The sequence below is a fragment of the Macaca mulatta genome, chromosome 7 (assembly GCF_049350105.2).
Source record: "Macaca mulatta isolate MMU2019108-1 chromosome 7, T2T-MMU8v2.0, whole genome shotgun sequence".
Classification (NCBI taxonomy): domain Eukaryota; kingdom Metazoa; phylum Chordata; class Mammalia; order Primates; family Cercopithecidae; genus Macaca; species Macaca mulatta.
In genome coordinates, this window is record NC_133412.1 from 14,423,611 (window position 1) to 14,435,000 (window position 11,390).

General features: G+C 51.2%; 1 protein-coding gene and 1 long non-coding RNA gene across 23 annotated transcripts in view; one reads left to right on the forward strand and one right to left on the reverse strand.

The window, feature by feature from the left end:
- Positions 1 to 7,407, reverse strand: part of MEIS2 (Meis homeobox 2) — a 212,543-nt gene extending 205,136 nt beyond the window's left edge. For 4 of the 22 annotated variants that reach the window (XM_077938691.1, XM_015141832.3, XM_015141825.3 and 1 more), the window contains exons 1-5: positions 6,934 to 7,407; positions 4,025 to 4,257; positions 2,350 to 2,491; positions 1,620 to 1,670; positions 595 to 645 (exon numbers count right to left, since the gene is read on the reverse strand). In XM_077938691.1, coding sequence (XP_077794817.1) covers positions 595 to 645; positions 1,620 to 1,670; positions 2,350 to 2,491; positions 4,025 to 4,230 — 450 coding nt within the window. In that variant the 5' untranslated portion in view covers positions 4,231 to 4,257; positions 6,934 to 7,407. Of the gene's footprint in view, positions 1 to 594; positions 646 to 1,619; positions 1,671 to 2,349; positions 2,492 to 4,024; positions 4,258 to 4,936; positions 6,592 to 6,933 lie in introns of those variants that run through there. The other 18 variants (XM_015141824.3, XM_015141828.3, XM_001091176.4 and 15 more) reach the window with 6 other exon arrangements.
- An 820-nt stretch (positions 7,408 to 8,227) lies between these two features.
- LOC106999136 (uncharacterized) overlaps positions 8,228 to 11,390 on the forward strand; it is a 36,137-nt gene continuing 32,974 nt past the window's right edge. The window contains exon 1 of the long non-coding RNA XR_001445833.3: positions 8,228 to 8,798. This is a non-coding gene — a long non-coding RNA (uncharacterized LOC106999136). The remainder of the gene's footprint in view (positions 8,799 to 11,390) is intronic.

Sequence of the window (11,390 nt, forward strand, 5' to 3'; positions counted from 1 at the left end):
TCTCCAGAGACTTCTCTGAGCAACAAGTTACAATAGAGAGAGAAAGAAATAGGACTGGAAATAACTGGGTTCAGACTGGGAGTCCAGGGAATTAAATCTGATTTGATAATAACATCAAAACATTACCACATTGAAACTGGGGAGTGCATTAACGTTTGTGATTTTATAAGCTAGGGGTTCTGTATGTTTCCAGGGGAAAGTAATTGAGCTGCAGAGCAATGTAAAGACACCCAGTGAGGATGATTCACTCTGCCTGCACCTAATGCAAACCCAGGGCCGAGGGTGAGCTGAGCTAATAAAGATGCAAGCAGGCTGAGTGTCCAGTAACATAAATGGTTTGCTGCATTTCAAAATAATCCTGAATGCCTGAGGGGAATATCAGGGAGGAGGAGGCTATTTTAAAGGCAAGCCTGTCCTGATTCACCCACCCTCTGAGCCCCTGTGTTGAGAAGCGAGTTGAAGGATGGACATGGTTACACGCTCAAAATCTCCAGGTGCTCAATCCTTCATACTAGAGGCTTGTTAAAAACATCCCAACTCAACTAGAAGAGGGAAGTGGTTTAATCAACACCGGGAGTGTTATTTCCTGCTTACCTTTTCTAACTCCAAAAGATGAAACCTTAGGACTTGTATTGCTTGTATCATCTGAAAGCAAAGTTCAGGGAATGGAGTTAGAGCTGTGTGACTCCGAGGTCCTGTCTTGGGGTTGGGAGTGGGGTGACGATGGTGGTGGGAAAATTGGGCGGGGGAGAAGAAACGGGCAGGTGACCAGGAAAAACTTAAAGATCAAGAAATAGTCAGAAAAATCAAGTGATTACTGATCATCTCTGCCTCATTGGCCACGGGGTAGGAATCTGACTCAACCTGAGCTTAAGCACTAATATCTTTCCCCCTGATGTTCACTGTGCTATTTGTAAGGACTGCTTTCCTCGGGCCAGGCCTTTTTTCTCCTTTTAGTCCTCTTTAAACATCCCCTCCCTCGACCTCAGGACAATTAAAAAAAAAAAAAAAAAAAAAAAAGGTCGCTTCTCAGGACAGAAAAAGCTTTTTAGAACAGCATACCCAGCGAAATCCTTCCTCACTAAAGAAGGAAATACTCAAGATGAATGCTGAGGCAGGGCCTTTGAAAGCGGATTTAAGTACTTTTAATATTGAAATCGTGCAAATTAGCAAAAGAATCGCACCTAAAAGTGGCCTGCGCTGGCCTGCCCCTCACCGCCCCCCAGCCCCCACCCCCAGCCCGCCCTCAGCAGTGCCAGCGGTTACATCCTTCGGGTTAGCCGCCCGGGGCTCGGCCGCCTGCCCCGGCAAACAGAGGAAATAACTCACTTCTCGCAGTTTACTCCTGGGGCCGAGACCTGGGAAACATCCCCTGCTCGCGCTCTCGGCGCTTGGTCTCCCGTTCTGGCCTCCCTGGGCTTCGCTCCCCACCACGTTCATCCTGCTCCTCGCTCGCCAGCTCCCGTGCGGGGGCTGTAGGCTGCGCCCTTCCTCCCTCTCTCCCTAGAGCTCCAAAAGAGGGTTCTGTTCTAACTCCCCAGAGCTCCAGCAGAAAGTGGGTGCTTCTGGGCATGGGAGAGGGCAAAGGCTGGGGAAAAACAAGGAACAGAGAGCCTTACCAAATTGTCCAGCTCTGGATTTGAGGAAAAAAGGGGCTTTTCGGCGCGAACCTGTAAGAAACAGAGAAAGTCAGCTTGAACGGTCACCCCATTTAAAATAAGAAAACCGAAATGTGAGAATGGGGACGGTGAAGGGGCAATGGTGGAGAAGAGGAAAGGGGCTTTGGCAAAATACAAGGAAAAACTGGTGCCTTAAATTAGTGGGGTCGCTGAAGAAGAATCAGGGCATTCTGGTCCTGACCCCATTAAGGGGGAGCTGGTATCACTAAGCTGTAACCAGCAACTCAGGGTCGTTCTTAGGGCCCCAAGTATCCCCTTATCCAGCCGTCCAAGAGGCTGTGGCTCTCCACTGCTGCCAGGGACCGCTCGGAGAGGCGCCCAGCTTCCTTGCCTCCCGGGCACTACCGGGTCCCTCACAGCCCCTCTCCCCAATTCTTGTTCAAGTAGCTGGAGGCGGGGAAAAAGGCCAAGCCCCAGATTAGGAGCAGGTCAACTTTAATTCGAGGGTCGAGACCCCGTATTCCTGCTGGGGGGGAAAACAAACACCCATATTTATCTCCACTTCCAATTCGCCCCCAGGCTCAGGGATGGGGAGGAGGCATAGAGAGCGGACAGGGCCAGAGGAACAGATCGGGTGTCCCTGGCCTTTCCTCCTTTCAAGTAAAGCTCCGAGGAAAGGGGAGGGGTAGTGAGGGACTGCCCGAAGATGAGTGGATCAAGAAGGCTGGACCTGCTTGGCGAAGACCGCGATGTCCTCGTTGAAGGAGTCTGAGGAGCAGACGTCTCCGCCGGCCACTCCAGGTTCTCGGGGAGTGCAGGTCGCCAGCTCGCACTTCTCAAAGACCAGAGCTAACAGAGGAAACAACGGGTGCCTAACGGGCAGCGCCAGGCAGACACACACACAGAGACGGGGTGCAGAGGGGAAGGAGCAAGAACTGTAATCAACAAGTTTGGAGGGTGTGGAGTCCTTCTTTAATACAACAGGCACGCAACACACTTTACAACCCTTCCTCCATCAGCCGAGCCTAAGCCAGAAACAGAAAGGGAAAAGGGCCTGGCCCTCTCCCGCAGCTCAGAAGTCCCTCAGATCTGGCCAGAGAAGCCCTCGACCACTGCAGCCCGACAAATAAAAACAGCCTCAGTTGGAACGTAATGAAACATCGGAGTCGCTCAGGCAGTCTGGAGCCCTGAGTCGATTCTGATCCACTCCCCACACTACGGAGGCCGCCGAACCAACCCCTGAGACCCAGCCCTGATCTCCCAAGAAAGGAACACTGTTGGAAATTTTAAAAATATAGTTTTAACTCTGTATTTTAATGGGCATTTCAGACGAGGCCGAAGGCTTCACCTACAGACACACGGGAGTGACATTTCCTAAATGCAAGAGAATGCTCTTCTAATCTCTCCACCCCCTTGCCTTATAAACTTATTTGCTCCACTTCTACTAAAGCCCCAGTGTGGGGGCCGAAATAATAGGAAGGTTACAAGCTGTAGAGCTTCCTTCCAAAGACCACATTTCTCTCAGCGTTACAGGAGACAAAAATAAATAAATCGCGTTTTAAAACTTGTAAGTGTGCGTGCGCGTATGCCCTTTGTGTTCCTCCGGGCGGCTTAGCCACACTTCGGGATGCTTGCGGCCTCTGGCTTGGGGCTCAGTTGCTGTTTACCCACTGTCCCCTCCCCTCGGCATCCCGTCGCTTTTCCCACCTACCCTCAGCCGGAAGAGCCCGTGTGGTACACGTTAGGATCCTGCATCCCACCCCTCGCCAAGTGCTCTCAGAATATAAAATAATTTCCAGCCATCTTCCTTACTCCCCCTAAGAGCGGCTCCAAGCAAGCAACAGTCCCTTCCACCTCGCTGCACTTCAAGGTCTGCCCCCTTTATTTACAGAGAATTAAGAAGTGGGTGATTAGGACTTCCTGGCCGACAGAAGCAGCCCTGATCCCAGCTCAAGCTGCTTTTAGTGACTCCCAGACCCTCAATAGGAAACAGAAGAAAAAAATAACTAAAAAAAACCCAAAGTTGTTCCTCATCGGCAGGAAACTTTCTCCTTCGTCAAGGCCTCTGTTAGGGAGACTGAAACGAGCAGCCCCGCGTCCTTCAGCCAGGAATCCTGTCCTCGGGGAGAAGGCCCCGGCAGGATTCTGGGGACTCAGTCACTCCAGGCTGTGGCGTCCGGAGTGGCCGGGCTGTGGGAGTGAAGGAGGCTAGTTCTTCGGGTCTTTGACTCCAGGGGCAGAAGAGCAGGCCCCCTCCACGGTCCTCTCCCAAGGCAAGCGGCGCCCGCCCCCCACCATGCAGAAATAACTCCCCACTTAGTGGTCCACCCTCCCACCCCCACAGAGACAAACACACACTCACTCACACTCACACACAGTAAGCTGGGTCCGGGGGGTCGGTTTACCCATAGATCGCGTCCTTGTCCCGCTTCAAGGCGTCGTTGACAGCGGATCCCATGCTGGCCGGCATGACATTGGGGTGCGGGGCGTGTGCGCCGTAGTGCTGTGTGGCGTGGAGCGGCGGCCCGTGGTTCAGGTGGTGAACCGGGGGGATCGGCCGTGGCGCGTGAGGGTCTCCGTACATGGAAGCGGGAACCCCTACTCCGTCCATCCCGCCGTAATGGGGTAGCTCATCGTACTGTCAGAACCCGGGAAGAGGGAGGGGGCGCAGGAGGTGAGGGAGAACAGAGGAGGGGGGTGGAAAGGGAAAAAGAGCAGAGAGAAGAGGGTGAACAGAAAAGAGGGGAAGGGATAAAGATGAGAGAGAGGAGAGAGGGAGGGAGAGAGGTAAGAAAGAGGAGAGGAGGAGGAGGGAGGGAGAGAGAGAGAGAGAGGAGAGAGAGAATAAAAATAAAAACAAAGTCAGAAAGGAGAAAAGTACCGAGCACAAGTTGAGCACACAGAAACCAAACCAGCCAAAACAACGAAGTTAAAAGTTGGGAGGAAAAAATGTTATTAAATTTAAAAATGAAAAAGCATGAACCAAGAGCAACGTTTAGAGAAGGAAGAGGAGGCGGCGAGGCCGGGGATTTGAGGGGGCGCCGGGAGGCCCCGCTCCCGCCGGAGGCAACAGAACCGTAGCGAGCCAACGGAGGGAGAAATGGAGTTAGTGTGAGGAGGAAACCCCGGATCCCACCCCTAACCCCCCTTCGCCTCCTCCGAGGATCCAATAAATCAAAAGGCGAAATGAAACAAAATAAAGAGAAGAAAAACGCTAATAATCAGCACGAGAACGCCGAGGACGAGGAAAGACTAGGGCCAGTGCCTCCCCGGGGGCAGGGAGCGGAGGGTGGGAGGGGGAATAACGTGAAAGTTACCAGAAACATTATTTAGCAGCGGATTCCCTGCGTCCTTGTCAATTTCAGAGACAAAACAAGCAGCCCAGGCTAGTAGTCTAGGCGGCGGCGCAGCGGCTGCGGCAGCGCGGCCCCAGCGGCGGCCCCGGCGGCGGCTCCTACGCAGCCCGTGCCCGCCCCGAGCCGCGCGAGCAGCGGCGGCAGCGGCGCAGCAGCGGCAGCAGGAGAACCGGGGGAATCGCGCTGCTGGGGTAAAAGCTGGAGCGAGGCGAAAGCGTGTAACGATTGCACACGCACACACACACACCACTCACACGCACTCGCCGCCCGCCCGCTCGCACAGCGCTGGAACACGCGCGCCCAGACACGCACACACGCACGCACACACACTCGCACACACGCAGAGGCACGGGGGGGAAAGAAGCCGATGAATAATTTTGCTATTTTTTAAAATACTGGCCGCCATAATCAAGCAGCGAGCAGCAGCAGAAGCGTTGAAGGGAGAGGAGGCATCGGGACAGGCCCCTCTTAGGAGAGGATTTATATCTAGGTAAGTGTTGGAGATTTAAACCTACCCTTTGCGCCATCAGTCTGCGCTCCAATAAACTCCTGGATGTGTCGTATATTTAATATCCCAGTCCGGATAATAAAGTGATCTAGGCTGAAGATTCCTTTTTTTTTTTCCAAACCAAAGAGACTTCTCCCAATTCTCCAATATGTTATTTTTTAGGGGGGAAAAAAAGCCCAGGCAAGACAACGAAGAGTTTTTTTTTTTTTCTGTGATATTTCTTCTTTTTCTCTTTTTTCCTCTTCTTCCTCCTCCTCCTGATCTTCCTCCTCCTCCTCCACCTCCTCCTCCCCCCACCCCTCCTCCTCCTCTTCGGTCCTCCTTTCCCACTCTTTCTCTTCTCTTCCCCTCAGTTGGAAAAAAAAAAAAGAAAGAAAGAAAAGAAAAAGAAGAAAAAGAAGAAAAAAATTGTCAAGCCCCCGAACTGAAGGTTACGAGCGGCCCGTCAGCAGCCCACATGTAACCGAACTGTCGTGTTTCATGGCTTTTTGCCACTCCAGCTGTCAATCAAAGCCCGGAATGTCAAGGTAGTGAATGAATGATGGTTGATGATGATGAAGAGGAGGAATCTTTCAGACCCGTTTTTTTCTTCCAGTAAAACTCCGCGAGGGGTTTCTGCTTCTTGAATTTTTTCCTCCCCCCTCCCCCCTTTTTTAGCTTTGCCCCCGCGGTATCTATAATACGATCCTCTCTCTTTAAAGTATTGTTCAAAGAAAGCAGTGAGAAAAATCAAGAAAAAAAATGAATAGTTTGCAAAAATTGGACTTCCTCCCCCCCTTTCCTGGTAGGTATTTTGTCTCTCCCTCTCTCTCTTTCTCGCTCGCTCGCTCGCTCTCACTCGCGCTCGCTCTCTCGCGCTCGCTCTCTCTCGCTCTCTTTCTCTCTCTGGGAGATGAGTGAGTGTCAGTAGGTGTTGGCAGGTTGGCTGCTGCCTGGCTTATTGAAGAGCCTCAGTTTGGCGGCGCGGGTCGGCGGCGGGAGAACGAAATGACGGAACCCGGAAGTCGTGGTGGCCATAGCCCGTCGTACGGCGGAGACACATCCCGGGAGTGGGGAGCGGGAGCGAGGAGGAGCGCGCCGCGCGGAGCCTCTGATATGCAACGAGTGCGATCGGACAGCCCCGGCTGGGGGGGCGGGGGAGGCGGGGGGCGGGAGGGGGAGGGGAGGCTCGAGCCGGGCGGACCCGAGCAAATCAGCGAGCCTGCTCCTCCACGGGGATGGGGAACGGCGGGGGGAGGAAGGGGAGAGTGTGTGTGTGTGTGTGTGAGAGTGTGTGTGTGTGCGTGCGCGTGTGTGTGTTGTGCGCGCGCGCGAACAGGGAGAGAGGGAGAGGGGGAGAGAGAGAGAAGAGGACAGGGAGAGCGCAGAGAGGAAAACTGCAGAAAACCACAGGGAAAGTACGGTACCGCCTCAGATCTTTTCATTTTTTTTTTTTTTTTCAAAAACTTACTTCTAGTTCATTTTCCCATCACTCCCGGCTCCTGCCTAACCGGGTCTTGTCGGAGACGTTTGGCATGGCGCTCTAGCTTTTGTTCCTTTTAATTCCGCGGCCTCCCTCTCCTCTGCCCGCCGATTACAGCACCCCGAAGGCTTCCTGCTAACGTCCAAGGGCAGCAAGCTCTGCAGACCGTACCATTGCCGGGCTAAATTTTTTATTAAGTGGCACTTTCTTTTCTGCGCAGATCCAGCAACCTTGTCAATACTCATTTTTTTCCAGGAACAGAAGAGACCAGCTTAATTCAGAGCACACTCCTTCCCAGCGGTGCGGACAAGGGGCCACCCCGAGAGTCTTTGGGGGCTGCGGCGGAATCGGGAGGGAGGAAGTGAAGAGAGAGTCATTTGGGTCCGATGTAACCAAGGGCGTGTGTGTGTGTGTGTGTGTGTGCGCGCGCGCGCGCGCGCGACGAGTGTGCGTCTCCAAAGTGGATCTTACTCAGAGCTGGGAAGCACAGGAGGGAAAGAGGGGGAGAAAGAAGTTGCCGGGCGAGGAGGAGTGGCCGGCGCTCACAGCCCAGCTTTGTTGTGGTCGCCCGAGGCGCAGCGGCGGGCCGCGGTAACGCCTGCTAAGGGCTGTGTTAATTACACAGGGGCGATTTCGCGGGGTCAGGAAGATGGGGCCAGCTCCGAAAGAACTTTTCCAAAAAGGAAAAGGAAAGGAAAGGAACTACCCCACACCGTTTGGGTGGAAACTAGTTGTTGCCGGTGTCTGGTCCTCCCTGGCCCAAGCTGCACCAGGCTTCACCTCTGCGCCGCTGGTTTCCCGGCGGCCGCGCGTCAATCACGACGAGCCCGGAGTTGGGGGCGGAGCCACGGTCACCCGGCGCGAGCCGCGCAGCCTAGCAGCCCCCGCCGCGCCTCGGCCCCGTGTGGCGCGGCCCGGCCGGGACAGGCGCTGGAAGCGCGCCCTCTCCCCAACTTCTCGCTCTCGCCCTCCGAGTCCCTGGCCCAGAGAGTGGAAAGCGGACTGTTGTTCCCCCACAGCCGCATCCCTCCCCAACTTTGAACCCATTCTGGGAAGTGGAGAGTAGAGTGTCTTCCGCGCGCCGCGTCTATCCGACTTTCCCGCGGAGGGAGGGTGGGGTGGGGGAGGTTGATTAGAGAGAATAAAGTACTGTGTGTGCGTGTGTGTGTGGTGTGTGTGTGTGTGTGTGAGAGAGAGAGAGAGAGAGAGAGAAAGAGCGGGGAGGAGGGCGGGTGGGAGGGCTCTTTTTTTTTTTTGGCCCCCTTTCCATTTTCACTGCTTCACTGTAAGCTTTCGAGCAACAGAAACTAGGCTAAGATTGCAGACTGCAGAGACTCCAAGCGGAGTCGGAGAAATTTGGCCTCGTTTTAATAGGGCTGAGGAATGAACTCGGGAGGTCAATAAAGCCCTCCAAAAATGATGAATGATTGAGCACCTGTGATGATGATAGTGATTACCAGAGCAATTAAACAGTTTGATTAAATGAGCCATCATAACAATGATGTCTGCGGGAAATCGGCCCTCACATATAAAGAAAGATAGTGCGAAGGGGCTGGCAGAGGCGCGGATAGCGCGACGCCAGGGAGAGGGGCTGCGGGCCGCGAGGTTTCTGCCCAGTGGCCCGAGCAGGGACGGCCGGACTCACGGAGCTTCAGGGAGGAGAGTGTAGCCCCGGTTTTCAGCCACTCTTTTTGCCCGGCTTCAAGCCTGCTAGAGCCGACGGGTAGGAAATCTGAAGGTTGGGGGGAGGGTACTTCCTCCACGTACTCTTTTTTTTTTTTCCTAGAAGAACTACAAGATTAAAAGTATCCTTCTTATTTGTTGCTGAGTTGCTCGTCGACATTTAAGAGAAGGTGAGTAAAAAAGAAAAGAAGATGAAAGAGAAAAGAAAAAGTTGGTCTGCAGAATTTTATTTCAATCGACAGGCGAGTTCAGTTTAGCCGGGACCGGGAGGTTTGAGAGGGCGGCGGGGTGTGGAGGGGAAAAAACCACAGTCTGCTCTCGCGGCGGAGCGTTTTCGACTTTGCAAAGCTGTTGATGTTGGTGGGTCCAAGTTCCCGGTGCAGCGCCGCTGGCTGAGAAGTTTGTACTGTTTTTACTCTTCTCATTATTCTTAAATTCAGTTTAGGAATTTAAGTTTATCGTCGCCAATAGGATTATTGTTGTTTCAAATGTCTTGTTCAATAAGTGCCAGTAACGTTTCTTTTTAAAGGAGACTCCTCAGTGTCCTTGATAAACCTTTTTTGTAAAGATCAACTTCACGCGGAACTTCTGCCTTGCAGGGTTTAAACATTCAACATTGCTACCTTCTGTTTCTTTTTCTGTTTTTACAGTGATACTGTAAAGTGAGTTAGCATCTCTATAGCTTTCATTTAAAAAAACTTAAGTCGCATTTCTAGAAAAACGTTCCTTCCCTGGCAGTGTAAGTAAAAACAATTCAGACAGATTGATGATTTCTATATTTTTTCTTTCTTTATTTTCTTTTTCTTTTCTTTTTTTTTTTTCTGAGACGGAATCTCGCCGTGTCGCCCAGGCTGGAGTGCAGTGGCGCGATTTCGGCTCACTACAACCTCCGCCTCCCGGGTTCAAGCGATTCTCCTGCCTCAGCCTCTTGAGGAGCTGGGATTACAGGCGTGCGCCACCACGCCTGGCTAATTTTTTGTGTCTTTAGTAGAGACGGGTGGGGGGGGGGGGTTTCACCATGTTGGCCAGACTGGTCTCGAACTCTTGACCTCGTGTTCCACCCGCCTCGGCCTCTCAAAGTGCTCGAATTACAGGCGTGAGCCATCCCACCCGGCCGATTTCTGTATTTTCAAACAATCGTAAGCTAATAATAAGTTGATTATCCAGTGATAATCTTGGGTTTTACAAAAAAAGAAAAGTTTAAACTTTCTTTTCATGTGTCTTCATCAGATGCAGAAGGCATTTTTAACCTTAACGCCTTTCTCTCTCTCTTTTTCATATTCTTAACGTCTTTTGCATTTTATTGAATACATTAAAGCAAACAACAGGGACAATATGGTTAGGTGTAGGAGGGAGAGAGAAATATGACATTTTAAGATATTGTCAAAAAATCATATTTAACTTCAACGACTTTTAGTTTAAAAAGTGTGAGAGTGTTAAAAGTGCATTCCTACTGGAGGAAATCTGTCTTTTAAAAATTTGCCAGTTGTCTCAGGGGAGAACCCAGAATTTCTTTGAACGAAAGAGATCTTACTTACCTAGTTGCATGTCACTTATGAAACTGTTAGTTTAAAATAGAAGTCCTAGTGTAGTGGATTACACACGAGGAGATCAAGTTGGAGTCGATTCAAGGTATTGGTTCTTGGTCAGTCTGATGAATTCAAAGGACTGTTACCTTTAATCAGCGACTTGCTGGTGTTTTATTAATAGAGCTGAAAAAAGCTCATCTAACATTTAAGAATTTCCTGGTTTCCCCCATCCCCAATTTTCCAGTCCAATAGAAGCGATTCCAAAGGAGTAGAGTACCCGCACTTTCTGATTTCCATCCTGGTGGCATTTTGCTAATGCCCCATTGTCAGCGTTGGCACTCCCACCCAGGCTTCCAGGCTCATCTGCTCTCCCACATTTGGGGTGAAAGGAAAGTAGGTGGGGCAGGCCCGGGAGACAGGCACGAAATGGGGGTCGCAGGAGGTGGCACACACCTCCGTCAACAGTCAGCTCCTTCTGCCCAGGCTGGAAATGGTTTTAACAGGCGGTAAAATTTCATCTTGCGGTGTCAAATTGGGGTCATTTTGGGGTTAGAGTTCTCAGTGTCCGAGAGGAGCTGTCCAGCTGCGTGGGGACTCATTAACTGCAAAAGATCTGTTTCAGTAAAAACAATTCAAAGACAATCAGAAGGCTAAAGACCCTCTACAAATCGCATTTTACAAGTGCCCCAGAACAAATATGGATGGTGAAACCTATTTCTTCAGAATCCCAAATCAGCTACTTAGCTCTGGAGTGGGGGTGGGGGTACTGCATAAAAAAGAGGTGAAAAGGAGGGGACCAAGTGGGTGGGGACCAATGGAAGGGGGAATCGGGCCTCTCAAATTTAAGAGTCTGTTTTTAATCACCTCTTTCTTATTGAAGCAACCCCAAGACTTCTGAAAACTGCTACTTTTCTATTTTTCCTTTTCTTTTTTGAGCCAACATGGAATGCTATTATAGGTAACATTTAAGATTTAAAAGGAATAATTGAATTCCACTATAGTCCCTTAATTTGAAGGCCATTGGCTTTACGGGGGAGTGTTTAATTTGAACCAAGCATTTATGAACCCAGACTCTAAATGACTTTGCCCACACTCCTTAAGGAGCTTGTGTAGCTGTTTCTTTTTCTTTTTCTTGAAAGTTATAGAATCTCAGCACAGATAACTTCAAATTCCTCAGAACTGTGAAGTCCGAAGTGTTAATCTGTGTATTAAAATTGCCAGGTTTAAATCCTT